At 41.6% G+C, this 21,731-nt stretch overlaps 1 protein-coding gene across 7 annotated transcripts in view; it reads left to right on the forward strand.

Annotated features, from left to right (window-relative positions):
• Positions 1 to 21,731, forward strand: part of CTNND2 (catenin delta 2) — a 936,154-nt gene that overhangs the window by 651,339 nt on the left and 263,084 nt on the right. For all 7 annotated transcript variants that reach the window (XM_055245590.2, XM_055245587.2, XM_055245588.2 and 4 more), the window contains one exon: positions 17,253 to 17,385. In XM_055245590.2, the coding sequence (XP_055101565.1) occupies positions 17,253 to 17,385 (133 nt within the window). The remainder of the gene's footprint in view (positions 1 to 17,252; positions 17,386 to 21,731) is intronic.

A 21,731-nucleotide genomic window follows, 5' to 3' on the forward strand; every position in this document is an offset into this window, starting at 1 on the left:
GGAGAACACTAAGGTGAGCAGAATAATACAAATCAGCAAAAATATTTTATCCAGAAGGTTTTATTTATTGCACCAGCAAATAGCATAACTCTTTATGGACATAGCTATCTAGATGGTCTATTGTATTTGCACATCATCGTTATGTTAGTCTGTTTTCATGCTGCTGATAAAGACATACCCAAGACTGAGTAATTTATAAAGAAAAAGAGGTTTAATGGACTCACAGTTCCATGTGGCTGGGGAGGCCTCACAATCATGGTGGATGGTGAAAGGTATGTCTTACATGGCGGCAGGCAAGAGGCAATGAGAGCCAAGCAAAAGGGGGAAACTGCTATAAAATCATCAGATCTTGTGAGACTTACTCACTAGCATGAGAATAGTATGGGGGAAACAGCCCCATGATTCAGTTATCTCCCACCAGATCCATCTCACAAACTGTATGGGAGCTACAGTTCAAGAGAAGATTCGAGTGAGGACACAGCCAAACCATATCAATAGTCCTTAATTGAATAAATCACAGGTAACTCACAAAAGCCAGAGAAAGGCAGGACATGACAAATCTGGGAGGAATTTGAACAAATGGGGCCCAATGAGAAGCCACATAAAATTCAGAGACAGATCACAAAAGAAAAGAAAAGGAGAGGTGTAAGAATTGATGGAGAGCATTGATGATTTTTTTTTCTTCAGGTGTGACCTTTTATTCTCTGTTCCATCTCCTGACCCTGGGCCCTGGAATAACCTCAGACTGAGGTTGCCTGAGATTATAAATGGAGAAAGCATAACAGAGATATTTATTTGCAAACAGTTCATTGCTTTATAAAAGTCAGCAACATAAAATATCTTTGTGTGAGATACTGCTATTCTTAAATTACACAACTCTTGATTTAGAGGGGAGAAGGCAATTATAATTGAAAGATCCATAAGAAACATGGTGTTAGTCCTAAAGTAGATGAATTTTACTTTATCCCAATGAAATTACTGAGGGGTACACATTCATTTTGGTGCCCAACTTGCAGCGGCTTATAAAAATAGTAACAGAAAGTGTTTGATGAGACAGTGAGCCACCTGGGTAAGACTGTGGGCTCTGAAGAGAGCCCGTGGTTAATTCTGCCTCCATCACCTGATGATCTCTGAGACTCCTAGCAAGTGGCTGAAGCTCTCTATACTGCAGATGTTACATCTGTAAAATGGAGTATTTATGGCACCACCCTGATTGGAATGTGGTGAACATTAAGTGAGGAAGGCATAAGAGCAGTTCTTAGCAACACAGAACATGCTCCTTAAATGTGAGCTTGCATTATGTTGACTTCTACTTGTAAGAAATGAACTTATGCCAGTGCTTATTGTAAAATAATGTTATGTACAGGAGATAATCCCTGATTATTAAATCTACAGTTGTCTATAGACATAGGACTAAGGTATAATCTCCGCCCCACCCCCAGTTTCTGAGAACTGCAGTGCAGTGAAATCTAGAAAGAGCTGCTTGTTACACTGACCTGACAGCAGTTTTCACATCGCTGAGTTTGTTTGCTTTCTCTGGCTCTCAAGTCTCTCATTGATTTCTCATTCTGCAGTCTAAGTCCATATCAGCCCAGCAAAGGATCTGGAGAAAGGGCAACAAATGGGTGTGAAGGAGGTCCCTTAAGTTCACGTACAAGATTGAAGACATTAAGCGCAATTTGATTCAGCAAAGAACAGACTGAATATAATAAAGCATTTTCAGTAATGCTACTGCCGCTAAAATGGTGTTTTTGTCATGAACATTGCATGATCTCATTCTACTGTACTCTTGCTAATGTAAAAAAAGATAAAGTAATTCTAAAGGCTGATACTTTCCCCAAAATTTTTAGTATTTTTAAATATATAAATAATTGTTAAGGAAAGCTGTGATTTAGGACTTTCAAAGTCATAAAACGATACATTTCAAAACATTTACATAAGCAAATTTTTAGAAATTGAGTGTAAGTCTATTTTCCCAAACTACAAGTTTTTATTTATTTTACTTAGCTACTGTGTCACTTAATTGAAATTCTGAAATTCTGAGTATAAACTTTACAAGACGACCTTCCTATTCATGTACACATAATTTGCCCTTCTCCCAATAATTGTTCATTTTGCTGAAGTTTTTCATTAATGGTTAGGTCACAGCTGTCGTGAGGATGATTCGTTTGCTCTGTTTCCAAACTAGATGCCAAGGTGTCCCAGGGCAACACAGGAAATTTGAGGGATTCTGAGGGATATTTTAAATTTTCAAGATAAATATGGTATCTTGAAACCAGGTTGAAACATGAGCTCCCATTAGTTCAGTTTCAAAATCCAGCTGTGCCACATTCCTTTCAATGATGTCATCACTTTGCATACCTGGATTTTCAGAGGTTTCTGTGATATGAAGCAAGTGCTAGTGACAATCAGCATAGGAGAGGATGTGAAGATGGCATTGTCTGCTTCCAAGTTTTGAGAAGTTGTGCAGTGCCCCAAAGCACGGACATGTTAGGATGTAGATGATTCAAGCTGTTCAGACCTAAGAACTTACTAAATGGAACTGTCAGGCATTTGTTTCGGACCGGGGGGCACCCTGTGAAATAAAAAGAGGTTTGTGAACCAATAAAGTTTGGGAAACTCAAGTTTTATAAAGTCAAGCAGCCGAAACACTCCGGCCAATGATTGTGTTCAGTCACTTCTCACAAATAAAAAATATTTGATTTATAAAAAATAAATCTGTACAACACTTAAATAGTAAACCAACATTCTTAAAGACCCAAGTTCTTTTTTTTTCCTAGTGGCTTCAGTTTGCTGCTATGGAAATAGAACTTTTAAAATGCTTAATAAAGAAACCATCGTTCTTAATTAGTGAAAAGATGATAGATGCATTTATTATTTGCACGAACAAAACTATGTGTCTCTGCCACTTAGTCTTTATGGTGTAGTCAAACTTCTTCCATCTGCCCTGTGTACCCCTCTACCTCATTTTAAATTATAAAGATCTATGGGCTGGGTGCGGTAGCTCATGCCTGTAATCCCAGCACTTTGGGAGGCTGAGGCAGAAGGATCACTTGAGCCTCGGAGTTGGAGACCAGCCTGGGCAACCTAGTGAGACCCTGTCTGTACAAAAAATTTAAAAACTAGCTGAGTGTGTTGGTGCGTGCCAGTAGTACTAGCTACTTTGGAGGCTGAGACGGGAGGATCACTTGATCTCAGGAATTCAAGGCTACAGTGAGCTATGATCACGCCACCACACCCCAACCTGGGCAACGGAGCAAGACCTTGTCTCAAAAAAAAAAACAATTATAGAGATCTATGGCAGCAGTGAAAGATAACACCCTTTAAATTCACTGCAAACTTTCAATTAATTTTCAGATTAATTATACACATTCTGCTTAGAGTGGAGCAGACACAGAGGTAAGAAAAAGGCTAGTCTAAGACTTTATCAATGGGTAGAAATGAAAGGTAATTGAGTACCATTATATTGAAATCAATATTATTTTTTATTATTGTTGCATTTGAAAACAAAACTTGCTTATGTATTCAGTTGTACAGATATAGAATCATCCAAGACAATGACCTGTAGTTGGGCCTTTCAACAGCGTTTTCACCCATGGTCCATTGTTGGTTATTTTATTCAAACTGAAGGGTGAAAATATTCTCCGCATTTTATATTTAAAGAAATGCAGAGTCTGGAAATGGAGGTAAGTTAAAAGTTTTATAGCAAAGTACTCTGAAATATGATCAAAGAAAATACCTATGGAATTGATTTGCTTTTAGTGTCTAGTAATGAGAAATAATTATGAATGGACACTTGGACACTGTAGCCCTTTTTATCCTCATGTTAAGAATATGCCCAAATATTCATATGTTCTTTAGGATTTCTTTAAGGACAAAGTGAAGCAATACACATAGATGAGTGTGTTTTGGTTGTTTTTTGACATGGACACTAATGACTGTAGATCTAATTAAATGGCTTTAGATTTTTGTTTTGTTTTGTTTTGTTTTGTTTTGTTTTTGTATTATTCTAGCAGCTAAACAACCACACTCAAAAGCTTTCCTCCCATTCCTAATGTATTTCAGGTTAAAACAATCTAATGTAATCCATGAAGTCATTCCTCAAAAATTATACTGAAGTGTCAAATATGAATACGAATGGTAAATATGAATATAAAATATGATGGCCCCCAAACCACAAAAATGACCACACAACTCACAGTAGCCTGGCTGATATGAATGACTGCTCATTCTTGGCCAATCACAGGTTGAGCATTACTCAGTTTTTTCTCCTTCTAGATAATATTCTTCAAGCCCCCCGACCATGAAATTTACCCTACATCCTCGTAGCACCCAATCCAGAACACAGCTTTGCTCCTTTGAATCTTCCCAAAACACCCAGAACAAGTCAAATTTTGTCAGTCTATTCAACGCCCTCTTACTAAAATGTCCCATGGTTCCCCATGGTGTGAGTCCTTTCTTATTATGAGCAATAAGCCCAACTTGGTTCAAACGCAGGTGTGATCCTGATGCCCTTGGTTGGATGGCAGTGACATTGCTAGCAGCTGGTTCCTGAAGTACACTCGTCCTGAATGCCACACCACATGGCCTATCAGGAAATGAACCCACAAAACAAGAACAAGGAGTACCCTCTTCCTTCTTAGATAACAGGCTTTTTCTGGTAGATAATTCTGCTCCCGCTGTGTTGCCCACTACAATCTGAGGGCAGGAACCACTGTTTGGTACTAGAGGCTGAGAGCTTTGGAGAGCACAGAGACCAAATGTTAGGCCAAATTAGACCACATTTTGTTAGATTCTATTAAGATTTTCTTTAGAGGAAGTATCTCTGCTCAATATTATCTGAGATAAATTAAGTTGGCATTCTTCGAAGAACTAAGATAAGGTGATGATGATGAAAACCAAAAATGGATATTGTGAAATCATATTCTAGCCAAGACTAGACTCTGGTAAACCGTCAGACCCAAAGTATGCGTTCATGATTCACATTGTAAAGACACTGTGACGGGTACTTCGGGACAGGTTCTCACTTCCAGAAACACAGAGCTTAGTGTGGAATCTCAAGAGATGGTGTTCTTGTTATTAGAATGCATCTACCTGTATCATTGTGGCTTCTATCAGAAGTTAAGTTTTCATAAAGAGATTCATCAAGTGCACCATTTATGTTTTTTCTGGGACAATTGTCAAGTGGTATGGTTACCTAATTTATAAGAAAGTGTGCTCTAGTCTATGGTTTATACACAATATATTTTAAGTCTATATATCAAGTTTCCTGTAATATGTATATTATATGTGTATATATGCATTATATGTGTGCATAAATACAAACATACGTACTATATGTATTATACATATATAATATCTACACACTATATATTACACACAGAGATCTGCACATATACATACACATGCGCCCACATGCACACATATATATGTATGTATAATAAAACATTTTGAGGGTGACCAAGGCCTTTGTGGTTTTCTCAAATTCTTAATCTAATCCTAAGGCAAAATTCTGATCTTATCCTTATATCAACAAAGTAAAAACCACAGCTCAAATGTTCTTAAATCTCCTAATGCAAGTATTTTGGGCATCAAATCCCTTCCCTCTTATTTACGCTCCAGGTTCACAGCTCCAGGTGATTTTCTAAGAAACATCATGGGCCGTTAATTTTAAAATAGATACATAGTGGCGAATATAAACATTTTCTATAAAGTCATCATGCTGTACAAGGTAAAGTTTATGGACACTAATTTGTATTTTTTCCCTTGGACTGTTACCACCAGACAGAACCTGTTAGAATTTCCAGGGCAACTAAATTCTTACATGTTTGAGGTTATTCTTTTCATTTTGTAGCATATTTATATTGAAAAAGTCTAGTTGCATTAATGAATGAATAAATGCTGTTTTAAAGTTAATTGGATATTGCATAGGTATTATGACGTAATTGATGATATCCATTATAATCTAATGGTCTTTGAGAATATTTATGTCTTCTAAAGGACCTAAATATTGTATATAGAAGCAGAAATTTGTTAATATTTAAGCTACATGTAATTAAATATGATAAATAATAGCATAAATTGGGACTAATCATTTTACATCATTCCTCACCCCTAAGTTCTGATAAACTGAATTCAGAGAAGAAGCCCATTACTTGACTAAGATTAACGTAAGGCACTTAGTATCCATTAGTTCAGAAATAGACAATTTTCTCATCATTTTACTGTTTTCTCTCTTCACTTTACCAGCCAGGAGAAAACTTGCTAGTTGAAATTGTTCCTCCTAATTGTGAAACAAGAGATCCCAGTCCCCACAGTCCCCACAAGGCGGCCTTCCCTGACTAACCTGCGCAGTGGGCCCCCAGTGATATGGGTGGGAGGCATGGAGTAGGCTTTGCATAGGGGCTCACAGAGGGCCTCTTTCTTTTCTCATACTCAAATGCACCCCTCCAGGAATTCCTGCAGGCTCTACCTTCAAATGGCATCCAGACTGCCCACGCATCTCAGCATCCTCTGACCCTGCTGGGGCTGAGCCACCATCAGCCCCCCACTGCTCTCTGCTCCTGCCCCGCCCCTCAGAATCTGTTCTTAACCCAGCATCCAGCGGGGCCCTTTTCCAGAACTCAGTGTCATTCAGGTATAATTGATACCCAAGAAATGCACGATTTTAGGCCTGCAGTTTATGAGAGTCAACAGATGCACACATCCAGGCAGCCACTGTCAAAGGGATCCTTTAAGAATGTGAGTTTCAGATCCCAGCGTTCCAGTGGCTTCCCTATGTCTTGGAGCAGAAGCCAGAGGCCTGCGATGTCAGACACATCAGGGCCCCCTGTTGGTCTCCCAGCAGGGCCCGGAACTCACTTCTCTTCACCCCCTGACCTTCTTACCTCTTGTCTGACATGTCAGGCACACTTCTGCCTCAGAGGCTTGTTACTCCCGTTTTCCTATTCTGGAATGTTCCCTCCACTCAGCTCTGGTGTCACCTTCTTGAAGCAGTCTCCCCTGGCCTCTGTATTTATAATAACCACCCCCCACCCCCCACCCACCTACAGACACACAGACTGTCATGTCCCTGTCTCTACTTGGCTTTATTTTCCCATCCCACTTGTATGAGTTTGCTGGTGGTGGCCATAACAAAGCACCACCAACTGGGTGGCCTAAAACAACAGAAATTGATGCTGCCAGAACAAAATCACGGTGTGAGCAGTGTAGCATCTCTCCAGAGGCGCTGAGGGAGAGTCCTGCCCCTCTTCTCGCTTCTGGTGGTGGCCAGAATCCTCGGTGTTCCTAGGCTTGTGTCTGCATCACTCCAGCCCCTGCCTTCCTCTTCATATTGCCTCTCTCTGTGTCTGTGTCTTCCTTTGTCTCTTATGAGGACACTCTCTTTTGACTCAGGGGCCACCCCAATCCAGTCTGATCTCATTTCCATCCTTACCTCAATTACATCTGCAAAGATCCTATTTCCAAATAAGATCACGTTCTAAGGTTCCAAGAGGACATGAATTCTGGGAGACACTCTTCAACCCACTACACATGTATCACTATCTGAAAAATAATACATTCTGCTCTTTTAATAATTTTAATGACCAGTGACCAGTCGAAAGTCAGCTCGCCAAGAATAGGAACCTTTGCTCTGTTCAACACTGTATTCCATTGGACAAACACACAGTGGCCATTAAACATTGGCTGGAGGAGTGAGAGGGTTCCTGACTGAATCCTTAGACAAAGCAGACAGGCAGGCAGCCTGCAGGAACATGGCAAGAGGTGAAAGCTACTGGGCCCTACTGAAATAAGCCGAAGCTCAGGGAAATTGCATTTCCAACTCTTAGATGAACGAGAGGTGGTCAGAAAGTCAGAGTAATCAATGGAAGAGTCGGCCTTATAATCAAAAGTCACGTCGAAGACTCTCCAAATTGGCAACAGAGGTGGTGCTTCTTGGCCTCTCTCACCTTCTTGCCCTAGTGGGGTGGTCTCTTTCCAGGCTTAAAAGGCAGTGTCCTGGGGTCAGATAGGCTTCTGTGTTAGATTTCTACTGCTGCTGCTAATACAGATTAACCGAAAACTGCTGGCTTAAAACAACACACATTTATTCTCATACAGTTCTGGAGGCCAGAAATCCAACATCAAGTTCATTGTGTTGCAGTCAAGGTGTCTGTACTGCCAGGCTCCCTTTAGAGGTTCTAGGAGAAACTGTCCTGGCCTTTTCCAGCTTGTAGAGCTGCATTCCTTGCACCCCTCGGCTCCTGGCCCCCTCCTTCATGCTCAACACAGCAGCATGGCCTCGTGTGTCAGTGTCACATTGCCCTCTTCTGCATCCAGTCTCCCTCTGCCTCCCTCATCTTAGGACACTTATGATGGCATTTAGGGCCCACTGGATAACCGAGGATCATCTCCCACCTCAAGATACTGAATCACATCTGCAAAGTCCATTTGGCCATAGAAGGCAGCATTAGCAGGTTCTAGGGACTAGGACCTGGATAACGTTGGGGGCCACTCTTCAGTCTTTCCCAGTGTCCTAACCAGAGTCTTTATCACAAATATAGGGGCAGGTAGAAAAAGTCTCAGATCCCTGCCCCCTAATTTCCCAGTGGGGATTCTGTCCTTTCACTGAATGAACAGGAATAGCCCCTTCTCGCCTTTGTTCATTTCTTTCCTGTTGTCAGGGCTACTTGTAAGGAAAGAATCAAATTCGATGCAGATCAGGCATGAATGCTGACCCTGTGTTTATAACATTTGAATTCTCTCTCTTTAGTGTACTTGATTTTTCATTTCCGTTTTATCGTCTTATCTCATATATAATTTGTCTGAGTTGCCTCAATCTTTTGTGAAAACGTGGGTGTAACTAATAATACAGATTTCATATAAGAAGGGAATTACCTGATTGGATGGAGGAGCTGCTGGCTGGGTGGAGCACCTTCTAGTTCCCCATGAGCTGAGCACGTCTCCAGGGAGATCTGTGGCTGCTCCATCATGAGGCCAGGACCAGAAATCATGGTTGAATGAATTAATGTTTATGATACAGTTTGGGGAATTAATTTTTCTTAGCATATGCTTGGAGAAGGCCATTTCTTCCTTAAAAATGGTATAACCATTGAGCTTGCTTTCCAGATAGTCATCATTCTAGTGCTATTGTTTATATAAAAGCCATGTTGGTGTTTTGAAAAAATGTGATTAATTGTATAGGGCAGGCTGGGTGCCGTGGTTCATGCCTGTAATTGCAGCACTTTGGGAGACCTCAGGTCAGGAGTTCAAGACCAGCCTGGGCAATATGGCGAAATCTTGTCTCTACTAAAAATACAAAAATTAGCCAGGTGTGATGGTGGGTGCCTGTAATCCCAGCTACTCAGGAGGCTGAGGCAGGAGAATCACTTGAACCCGCGAGGAGGAGGTTGCAGTGAGCCAAGATCGCACCACTGCACTCCAGCCTGGGCAATAGAGTGAGACTGTCTCAAAAAAAAAAAAAAAAATTGTATAGGGCAGCTTTTTGTTTTTGTTTACAAACTATCCAGGAATGAGGATTAAGATATTAATATTTTTATATGTTAATTGTTGAATAAGTTCTCTTTGGTCAACAAGAATGTAAATATCTCCATTTTCTTCTTTAAAAAATCTATCTAACTTTCTTATGACCATCACCCCTGCACCCTTCCCAACTGCATCAACAAGACCAAATGAAAAACAAAATCGCCTACTTCCTCATGACTCCAAATATGAAGTCAAAATTGGAACGGTCTTCAAAACATTTTGAGTTCAGAGTTTCTAAAGGATTAAAATTATCATACATTTTAATAATGTCCACACAGCCCTGCCCTCAATGGAAGTAGTTTAGATTGCAATCAAAGTGAGCCATGTCTGCCACCATAAAGCTTTGCTGAAAATAGTTTAAAATTGTGAGGATTCCAGTTGTCCTGGGACTCTTTTCAATGAAGAAGCTTGATAAGATATTGTGACAATGCATCAACTTTTTGGTTTGCGTATGAGCAGAACAGTCATGAACTGTTGAACATAGTCATGATCTGTTGGCTGTTTAGCTGTGCTGAGCGTTGTGATTTTAACAACTCAGATAGTCCATGTAAGAGTGAGGATTTAGTCACAATATTGTGGGCCTGTGTGACAAGTTTTAATGGAGAAAAGGTTACATTTGCATATCCCCATTTCCATTAACATTTCTAAAGTGAAGCCCAGTCACAAATGAGAGTTATGAGTTTGGCTACTGTGGGAAATTGTAGAGGGTTCTCATTTCTCCTCTTCTTAGTTATATACAATACCTGACATTTCTAGAGAGCCCATGCTGGATGCCAGCCACTGCTCTAAGGGATTCACATATATTATTTCTAATCATCCCAATAATACTCTCAGGTAGGATTTTTATCTCAGTGGGACAGATGGACTCGATGTTCATCTACACAGTGAGCACCTCCCTGCCAGCCAGCAAGACTGGGACCCAAGCCCAAGGCTGCAGAGACAGTTAACGGTGGAGCAGGATTCGAACCAGGTCTGGTTGCATCCAAAGACCATTTCCCACTCTAGCACACTGCCTCCCAAGGGGAATTAGGAAGAAAGGAAATTGTTTTGAAAGGGCAAATTGTACTACTAGCTAAAGCAGTGTCTCCCTTTACACTTAGAGTTCTTCAAATAAGTATAATGTCTAAATGAATACATATCAGTGAAAGGTTATAAGGTTTATAAAACCTTCAGTGGTATTAACATAGATTTTAAAAAGAAATGTATCCCTTTTGGCAGTCTTAGAGTAAAAATTACTAGAAAATATCTAGCTCTTAATAGTTTATCAAGCACTTTCATATATATTATTTTATTTTGGCATTTTAAGAGAAATTCAGTAAAATAGGTGGTATTATTCTTTATATATTGATCCATGGAAACCAAGGCCAGCGAGGTCTTGTACACATACACCCAACACCTAAGGGACTGTCCTGTATTTATGGGATAAAAGGGACAGAGCCAGATGTTCAAATTCTGAACTTCTTGGCAGGTATTCTGATGCCAAATCCTGTGCTCATTCTAGAACAACAGTCAAGGAGGGAAAGATTTACAATCTCGCTCAACAAAACTGATCAAATACAGTACATGTTGAGACCAGAGTTTCTCAACTCGGGCACTGGTGGCATTTGGGGACCAATAATTCTTTGTTGTGGGGACTGTCCTGTGCACTGCATAAGGTTGGCTGCTTCCCTGGCCTCTACCCACTGGATGCCAGCAGCGCCTTCCATGGGTGACAACCAAAACTGTCTTCAGGCTTTGCCAAATGTCCTTGGAGGGACACTGTTTTAGACGTTATTTATTCTTTAGACGTTGTCTTTTAAAAATCACTGTTTTAGACATTATTTCAAGAGAACGATTATAGCAGGCAACATAGTTTTATGGCTATACTTATGGATTCGAGAGAAGACAACTAGAATTTTATTCCAGCTTCATCACTTAAGTTCAGTAACACCTTAAGTTGCCTCTTCTGTAAGATGAAAATAAATGACACAATGTTCGTTAAGGTTTAGAACATTAAAGTGTGTGACCAGAGAACCTTGGCAACTGACTTTTAGTATGCGCTCACATTATTACTGGAGATTATTATTCTTCCTGTTGTGTAATTCTAAACAAATCTTACTCGATTTCTTTTTCACGATACTATCCACAGACCAGATCCAGATTTTTTTGTATTTGAATGAATGATCTTTCATGATCTCATCTCAAGCTTGCTTTCCAGCCCCTGCTCCAACTCTCCCTGTTCCCAGACAGCCCTCCTCTCCGGAGGCCCCCATCCCCTTCACAGTCATGCCCCAGACATGCGGAATGGCTCCCCTTTCCCAAATAACCCCTCCTGTGACTTCACACCTTGGCAGGTGCTGTTCCCTCTTTGGTATTTGTTCTTTCCAGAACTTTTTTGTCTTACAAGATCCTCTTTGTCCTTAAGGATTAAGACCTTATGTGAAGAAACCATACTACACACTGAATTCTGGCCAAAATGATTCGGACAGACTATTTTCTCCAGGCCTGCTGCTATTTCTCTGGGGTATATATCCATGGTCAGCAAAAAGAAAACCAAACGGAATCTCATCTAAGCGAAACAAAACTGTTATAGAAAAAGAGCCTTGGAGATAAATCATTCCCCCAGACTTTCTGCTGGAGGGTGCTCTTTTAGCATCTATTTTGTGAAATTGAGGAGAACATTTGAAAAGATTAGTCTTTTCTTAGTGGGTAACTGCTGCAGTGACTGAGTCCTCAGGGACTGCCAATTAGAATAAACCAGAAGTCAACTGCCTGGAGACACAATCAACTCCAACCCAACTTCTGGGAAGCTGGTTTAAGGCCAGAGGATCTGAACGCTAACTTACGTTCACATTCCAGTCTTGTCTGGCTTTATGATCCGGGCTTTTTCTCCTTCACCCCCTTTCACTGTGCCCCACAGTTGCCCCCCATAAATTTTGCACCTTCACGTCACCCTCACAGATTGTTGTCTAAGTGCAGTGGGAGGCCACTGGGGAGTCTAAGCCACAGAGTTGTGAGATGCGATGATGGCATAGAGAAGTCTGCTCAGGTTAGCAGCATAGAGTCTGTGTGTGCTGGGTGCGTGAGTGTATGTTGGGTGTGTTTGAGTGTGTTGGGTGTGTGCATGTTGGGTGTGTGTGTGCATGTTGGGTGTGTGTGTTGGGTGTTGGGTGTGTGTGTTTGGCATGTGTGCATGTGTGTTGGGGTGTGTGTGTGTGTGGAGTGTGTGTGTTGGGTGTGTGTTGGGTCTGTGTGTTGGGTGTGTGTATGTGTATTGGTTGTGTGTGTGTGTTGTGTGTATGTGGGGTGTGTGTGTGCTCAGTGTGTGTTGGGGTGTGTGTGCTCAGTGTATGTGTTTTGGGTTGTGTGGGTTGGGGTGTGTGTGCTGAGTGTATGTGTTGGGTGTGTGTTGGTGTGTGTGCATGATGTGGGTGTGGGGGCTGTGTGTGCTGAGTGTATGTGTATGTTGGATGTGTGTTGGGTGTGTGTGTGCTGAGTGTATGTGTATGTTGGGTGTGTGTGTTGGGTTTGTGTGTACTGAGTGTATTTGTTGAGTGTGTGTGTGTTTGGGTGTGTGTGCTGAGTGTATGTGTGTGGGGGGGTGTGTGTGTTGGGTGTCTGTGCATGTTGGATGTGTGTATTGGGTGTGTGTGTGTGTTGGGTGTTGGGTGTGTGGTGTGTATGCGCATGTGTGTTGGGGTGGGTGTGTGTGTTGGGTGTGTGTGCTCAGCGTGTGTGTTGGGTGTGTGTTGGGGTGTGTGTGCTGAGTGTATGTGTGTTGGGTGTGTGTTGGGGGTGTGTGTGTTGAGTTCATGTGTGTGTTGGATGTGTGTGTTAGGTGTGTGTTGGGGGTGTGTGGGTTGGGGTGTGTGTGCTGAGTGTATGTGTGTGTTGAGTGTGTGTTGGGGATGTGTGTGTTGAGTTTATGTGTGTTGAGTGTGTGTTGGGGGTGTGTGTGCTGAGTGTGTGTGTTGGGTGTGTGTAGGTTGGGGTGTGTGTGCTGAGTGTGTGTTGGTGGGTGTGTGTGTTGAGTTTATGTGTGTGTTGGGTGTGTGTGTTGTGTTTGTTGGGGTGTGCTGAGTGTGTGTGTTGGGTGTGTGTGTGCTGAGTGTATGTGTGTATTGGGTGTGTGTGTTGGGTGTGTGTGCTGAGTGTATGTGTGTGTTGGGTGTGTGTGTTGGTTGTGTGTGTTGGGTGTGTGTGTGTGTTGGGTGTGAGTGTGTGTGTTGGGTGTGTGTGTTGGGTGTATGTGTGTTGGGGGTGTGTGTGTGTGTGTTGGGTGTATGTGTGTTGGGTGTGTGTGTGAGTGTGTGTGTATTGGGTGTGTGTGTTGGGTGTATGTGTGTGTTGGGTGTGTCTGAGTGTGTGTGTTGGGGGGTGTGTGAGTGTGTGTGTGTTGGGTGTATGTGTGTGTTGGGTGTGTGTATGTGTGTGAGTGTGTGTGTGTTGGGGGTGTGTGTGTGTGTGTTGTGTGGCTAATCTGGGAATGACTCTTGCTCTTCTGAGAGTCACTGCTAGAACTGTAGAAACACTGTCCCTGTCCAAGCCCTTTCTTCATTCGTTGGCACCTTCATTCTTTCAAAACACGTTTGTGTGGAGTCCGTCTGGTGTTAGGGAGAACTGGAGGAGCCCGCTGACGAAGATGACCAGCAGAGTTGCGGCCCTGGCCTCGGAGCCTACCAGAGTGAAGGGAGAGAGGGTCACCTCATGGCCCACAGCATGACAGTGTCATCCTCCACTGGGCATTGCGTGGATAGGAGTTGGGACAGGATTCTCCGAGGAAGCTGTAAAGAGCCTGAGGCCCCGCATTTAAGTAAGAGGCCAGGGGACAGGAGGACAGGAGCACAGGAGCAGAGGCAGGCCAGGGCCAGGCAGGACTGGGCGAGCCCAGCAAGGCCTCTAAGGTCATGGGAGTGTCTTAGACTCTCAAGGATGGTGGGAGCCATAGTGGGGTGTGGAGCAGGAAAGTGGCACAGTCACGTGTGCGTATCTGCGTATTTAAATGCCTTAGGTGGGAAGAGTGGTGATTGGGAGGTGGGAGGAGACTTGCAGGTCAGCAGAGTGAAGGTGAGTAACGAGGTCTGGGAGAACAGAAGTGGGAAGGGAAGGGATGCTTGGGATTCCAGAGATTTTGGGGTTGGGGACAGGGCAGAGCTGCCAACAGCCTTTCTTTTGACCTAGTGTGAGGGACGTGGATCCCTTCTGCACTCATGAGTCTTTGGAATGTTCATCCTTCCTGTCTGAGTTTGAGGAGGGTGTGCGCAAGCACATGTGCACAGTTGCATGCATGTGTGCAGAGCCCCTAAATCTGTTCCCTAGGGTTCTTGTTCAAAAGGTGCACTTGGCATATGCCGTGTAAGCCATCGCCTAATAGAGCAATTACTGGCTGGTTAATAAGATAGATTAGAATGAATCCTTTATTAATCACTTTCCAAAAGCATAGGTTTACCTGAATTCATCTTAGCCATCCAGTGTCTCTACACTTCTAATTTTAATTTACAGGTATTTAGTAGATTTTGATTTAATTTGCATAAAGAATATAATTATAGAGGGCTACTCTTATAAGAAGGACTGTGCTATCTGAATGTTGCAGACGTGGTTTAGAATTATAAAACAAAAGAAATTAAATTTGAAAGAAAAACAGGCTTTACATCTTTAATTCTATGATTGTTTTCTACTGTGATCACATAGCCAAGAAGGATCCAATAGTTTGTTCATAATCAGCAATCACTTGAGTAGGTTTCTTCACAAGTGTATTATTAAACTGTATGTCTTTCTGAGTATGAGTGTGTGTGTGTGTGTGTATATATATTGTATATATATATATATCTGTGTGTATATATATATAATGTGTATATATATATATATCTGTGTGTGTATATATATATAATCTGTCTGACTGTATGTAAATTTATAAAATGCTCAATGCACATTAAATAGAATGCTTTATCCTTCCAATAAAAACGAAGCCACTTCAAGAGGTTTTCTATTTCATATTTTATTCACTTGCTGTAAAGGAAGCACCAACATGTTTCAAGGTTTGCTTGACAACCTCTACCAACTGTGATAAAGGAAAGATAAAGAGAAGAGGTTAAAATCTTTGAGGATACTTTTAACCTTTGTCTGTTCCTTCTCTGTCCCATTTTTCATGTGTTCTCTTCCCAGATGACAGCATCGACCTGGCATCGATAGGATATATGCTTTTGAGTTGTTTCAGGAGGAATAGAGGTGGTTGCAGAACTGGCTCATTTCTCTTCTAGCCTGTCCTTTGGATAAATAGTGCCCTTTGGTGGCTTGTGGGGTCAAGTTTTTACCTGTGGTCTTGGAGGTTGCTATTTTATTTCTCTGTTAAAAAATTGGTTCCCTGCTGCAGGGATAGAATTCATACAGCTGGTCCTGTTAGCAGCATGGTCTAACTGGTTGAGTGGAGAGATTTAATAAAAGAATATTTCTTTGTATGACAGTACAATCAAGATAATGTTTTAGAATGGACTTAAATATTTTAGAGGATATTGCTTAAGATGACAACCAGCTTCTTGGAATAGCTCAGATGTAAAAAGGAGGAGACAGGAAAAAAAAAGTGCAATGCATAAAATGTATTAACATTCTGCAAATAAGCCTAGCTTTTTAAATAAATAATTTCCTTTTATAAAGTCATTATGTTATTATATTTTATCCCCAGAGAATCATGTAGGCCCTTGTCTATTTTTAAAGAAGATATTGTGAAAATAACAACAGTAATAAAAATAATAATGATATAAACATTGGCTGCTATCACGTTTTGGATTGGACTCATCCAATTCTGTTTTCTCTTGTCTGATAATTTAGCTTAATCCTGTGCCTGAATCAGACTATTGAAACAATATACTAGAATAGATATGATCTCTATACCTGATCCATTTAAGATGGACATGGTGACACATGCCTGTAACCCCAGCTATTTGGGAGGCTGTGGTGGGAGAATCGCTTGAGCCCAGGAGTTTGAGGCTGCAGTGAGCTATAATTATGCCACTGCACTCCAGCCTGGGTGACACAGTAAGACCCCATCTCTTAAAAAAGTTAAAAATAAATAAATGAATAATCCACTCAAGCTCAAATGAAAATGTGTATATTAAAATCATATGCTACTTTAGGTTATTTTTTCATAATCTTTATTAACATGTAACTTCAGTTGATAGATTGATCTGTATATATAATCTATATAACCAATATATGTAGTATACATGGTTGCACTTGAAAACTATTTACTAGGCCAGGCGCGCTGGCTCACGCATGTAATCCCAACACTTTGGGAGTCTGAGGCAGGCGGATCACGAGGTCAGAAGATCAAGATCATCCTGGCTAATACGGTGAATTACTCTACTAAAAATACAAAAAATAAGCCAGGCGTGGTGGTGGGCACCTGTGGTCCCAGCTACTTGGGAAGCTGAGGCAGGAGAATGGTGTGAACCTGGGCAGGCAGAGCTTGCAGTGAGCCGAGATCACGCCACTGCACTCCAGCCTGGGCGACACAGTGAGATTTCGTCTCAAAAAAAAAAAAAAAAAAGAAAGAAAGAAAGAAAACTATTTACTCAAGGAAATCTCTATCAAATCCTCTTAAATGGGTCTGCATGTAAGAAAACCAGAACAGTCATTTGTGAAATATTTTCTTTTAAACTCAGGTACATTTCATACATGAGCTAACCATGTGTTAACAGTGTGGTGGGATTTCTCTCTCATATTCTCCCCCCTTCTTTCCTTTTGTTCAGAGAATTTGGATGGAGAGACCCGGAACTGCCGGAAGTGATTCAGATGTTGCAGCACCAGTTTCCCTCAGTCCAGTCTAACGCAGCAGCCTACTTGCAACACCTCTGTTTTGGAGACAACAAAATTAAAGCCGAGGTCAGTGCTCCTTGGATTCTGAAATGATTGGTGTCAGATTCATAAGCACTTAGATCTTCTTAATGTTGATGGGGAAAAGAATTAGGAGAACTGAAGTTATGCTTTTAAAATTTGGATCTATATTTATGACTAAAACATAGCATGTTTCATCTAATTGATTAGGATGCCTGTTCATGCATTCTTCGTTTTTTAGTATTTGAATACCGAGGAACGGAGGACCAATAGTGTATGCTAGTTATCAATAGAGGCTGGATTGTCAAATGCCATACTTGGAATGTGATTTGTCTTTCTCTTCCCCATTCTGACTCTGGGAGTTTTCTCTGTCCCTAAATCCTAAAAACATACTAAGCATCAATTATTATCTCCAAATTACAACAAAATTATTATAGTCAGTATAAGCTATGTCCTGTCCTTCCTGAAGAACTCATTGATAGGATAAGGACTCTAGGCACTGAATTGGCTTTGTGTTATAACCAAGTGTTTGGTGCTGTTTACAGAGGAATAATGGATTAAATGTGGATATGTGTTCCATTAAGGAGACTATTGTCCATGTCCACCATGTAAACAACTGTTAACATGCTCTGTGTTTTTGGAATACATAAAGTGCATATATTATGCTGTGTGATACTTTTGGAAAATCACAGTGGTCACTGCAGCCAAATCGAAGTTTTTTAGACAAGGGACAAGCATTTGCATATAAGGAACTGAGTAGTCAATTTTTTAAAAAAGATTTTATAAACTATAACGAGTCATCTTTACGGCGTGTAAGCAATTCTGGGGATGAGTCTAAATTAGTTTAAGAGTGGAAAGAGAGATTTGAAGATATAATTGCAATTTATTATAGATTTTGCTTGCTTGCATTGGGATATACATAGCCTCATGGCTTTTTATTTTTTTCCGTCTCTCTTACCCTGGGACAGCAAAGAATATGGTCCATGATCATTCTTATCAGGAAAGTCCTGTTTCTTTGTGGAATGAATATAGAGCAATGGTTCTCAACCAGGTGTGATTTTTGTCCCAAGGTACATTTGACATCTGGAGACATCTTTGGTTGTCACAGCTGGAGGAGGCTGTGGGTATCACTCATAGAGATCAGGGATGCTGCAAAACATCCCAGAAAGTGCAGGGCAGCCCCCCAAAGAGAATCACCCAGCCCCAAATGTCAGCAGTGCCGAAGTTTAGATACAGAGAAATATTGTCCATCTAAGAAAAATTTTAAATGTGAAAAAATACCAACTGTTAAAGTGACCTAAAAATGCATTAAAGTTATGTGACTCCTGTCCCAAACAGATGTTAACTTAGTCATTCTCTATTTTTAATAGAAAAAAAAATGGCCATGCAAAATAAAGGACAGATTTCTGACTGGGGGATCACATCCCATCATCATATGTTGTCTTTCTTTGAAGACCATAACTTTTCTCTTTTTTGAAGACTATAATTTTGAGGGTTTCTCTGAAGGTCATGAAAGTATTTCATTTCATCGTTAGCATGAATTGATTCAAGAGTGTCGTAGTGCCCCGCCGAAGTGGGATGGACTCCCACCCAAAAGTTGGTTATTCTGATGCCAAGGTTGCTGGCATGACTCACACACCAAGGGGGCCTGAAAAGGTGTCATTTACACAGTGAGGCTTTCTGGGTCAAGTACAGTGACTCCCAGGCATATCCAAAATTGGCTTGAGAAAGCGTATGGAAAGGAAACTGGCATGCAGTTTTTATGGTTGTAGGAAGTGGGTTCTCACATGCAGACTGGGCCTTGTACAGATTGAAACTCCTGCGGGTACCAAAAAAGGAAGCTCTTGAGTTTTATCAGCTTGCTCAGATGTGGGGCAGAGGAAGGAAGGGTGAGGCTTCAAAGCTGTCGGAAATCAAACATCAAGAGATAGAGTCAGACTCTATTACAAGGAGTCACCCGGCCAGGCAATGCAGGCTTCACAGCCCAGGGAAGTATGAAGTCATGGTCTAACTGGCTCTGTAAACGTGATCCATAGGCCAGCCTTGGGGCTTCTCAGTGGCGATGCCACCTGATAAGAGCTATAGTGACAGCACCTGTAGACTTGTTTCCGGCTACATCAGAATGACCCCCAGTGCACTGTGGTAAACACAGGCCTTCCAGTGAAAGGGCGACTAGCACATGAGTCGTGGCAGATGGATGAGCTTCCTGGGCTGGCTTTCCTGCTTACCAGCTCGGTCACCTTGAACTACCTGATTATCCTGGGGCCTCTTTTCTAATCTTTAAAATGGAGATGCTGATACCTTCTCTGTAGAGTCTTTGCAAGAATTAGATGACTTAACGTACGCAAACTGCTTAGTAGCGAAATGTGCATTCATCCACCTTCTTTTCGGCCAGGAACAGTTAAGACACTAAAGTTCCTGTTTTATTTTATGTATATTTCTAAGTGTCAGTGTGTATACATGTGTCTCTGTGTGTACATGTGTCTGTGTGTGCCTGTGTCTCTGTGTGTGTGTGTGTCTTAGTGTGTCCGTGTGTGTGTCTGTCTGTGTGTGCGTGTGTGTACATATGTGTGCTTCTGTTTATTTTTTAATTTTGCTATGAGTGCCGTCAAGGTTGCCTGTATCACTTCTCACTGTTTGGGGTGGCCCCCAGCAGCTGACACTCCTAGCAGCAGTTCATGTTATTGATGGCAGCCCTCCATGCTACCTTCTAAAGGCTGCAAACACTTCCAGGACCCATGATAATGTTCCCAGGGGACCTGGGAGGCTGGGATGAGAAGGAAGGGAAGGGTGGTGTATGACTGAGTGCACACCCTGATCCCGAGTTGACAAAATAAGATTGAAGTTAGTAAGCATTAGCCAAAGGAACATGGGAAGTGCAAAAGCCTTAAGTAAAACACAGAGTAAGCTTCCAGACTTTCCCTTTCTTTCTCTCATTCAGTCACATAGGGAGGTGTGCGTATGTGCATACATATACACACACACACACACACGTAAGCTGTAATAAGGATTCTACACAGATCTATTTTGTTATCTCATCCTAACTCCAAGATCAAACTATTATTAATTGGTTCTCCCTTTGTGACAGATGGCTGCCTATTGTGTTTTCATACACAGACATTGAATTTTGTAATTACCTGTTGTCCAAATACTAATTTTGCAGGCATTAGCCTTTCCAAATTTACTCAGTCCTCTAGTCTTTCTATTGCATTTTATTGGACTGATTTAGCCCTTCAGTCTACATTTCATTATTGGTATTGACTTTGCTCATACAATGGGTAGGCCATTGAACAAAGGGCAGAACTACATCTTCTATATGCAGAGGGTCATAAATCATGCCTTTCTTGTTCCTTATTCCTGTGATTTGTACAGTTTTCATATAATAAAGCCAAGAACGTCAATTTTTTTTCAAAATGATACCAGATCTTATATGTGCAATGTTGAGAATTTGCTTCCATAAGTCAGCAGATAAAATCCTCATCCCTAGCTTTTCCTGCTTCTCCAGTGAACTTGGATTTAAGACCATCTCCTCGGTTCCCCTCTGTATTAGTCCATTCTCATGCTGCTATGAAGAAATACCCAAGACTGGGCAATTTATAAAGAAGGGAGGTTTAAGGGACTCATGGTTCTGCATGGCTGGGGAGGCCTCAGGAAACTTATAATCATGGCAGAAGTAACCTCTTCACAGAGCAGCAGGAGAGAGAATGAGTACAAGCAAGGGAAATGCCAGACACTTATAAAACCATCAGATCTCGTGAGAACCCACTCGCTATCATGAGAACAGCAGTGGGGGGAGCCACCCCCATGATCCAGTTACCTCCACCTGGTCCCATCATTGACATCTGAGGATTATTACAATTCAAAATGAGATTTGGGTTGGGACACAGAGCCAAACCATATCATTCCACCCCGGCCCCTCCCAAGTCTCATGTCCTCACATTTTAAAACACAGTCATGCTTTCCCAACAGTCCCCAAAGTCTTAACTCATTTCAGCATTAACCCAAAAGTCCAAGTCCAAAGTTTCATCTGAGACAAGGCAAGTCTCTTCTACCTATGAGCCTGTAAAATCAAACACAAGTTAGTTCCTTCCAAGTTACAATGGGGGTACAGGCATTGGGTAAATACATCTATTCCAAGTGGAAGAAATTGGCCAAAACAAGGCGGCTACAGGCCCCATGCGAGCTTGAAATCCAATAGGGCAATCATTAAACCTTAAAGTTCCAAAATGATCTCCTTTGACTCTATGTCTCCCTTGCAGGTCACGCTCATGCAAGAGATGGGCTCCCATGGCCTTGGGCATCTCTGACCTATGGCTTTGCAGGGTACAGCTCCACTCCCAGCTGCTTTCAGAGTCTGATGTTGAGTGTTTGTAGCTTTTCCAGGCACATGGTGC

This window comes from Symphalangus syndactylus, chromosome 16 (genome assembly GCF_028878055.3).
Source record: "Symphalangus syndactylus isolate Jambi chromosome 16, NHGRI_mSymSyn1-v2.1_pri, whole genome shotgun sequence".
NCBI lineage: Eukaryota > Metazoa > Chordata > Mammalia > Primates > Hylobatidae > Symphalangus > Symphalangus syndactylus.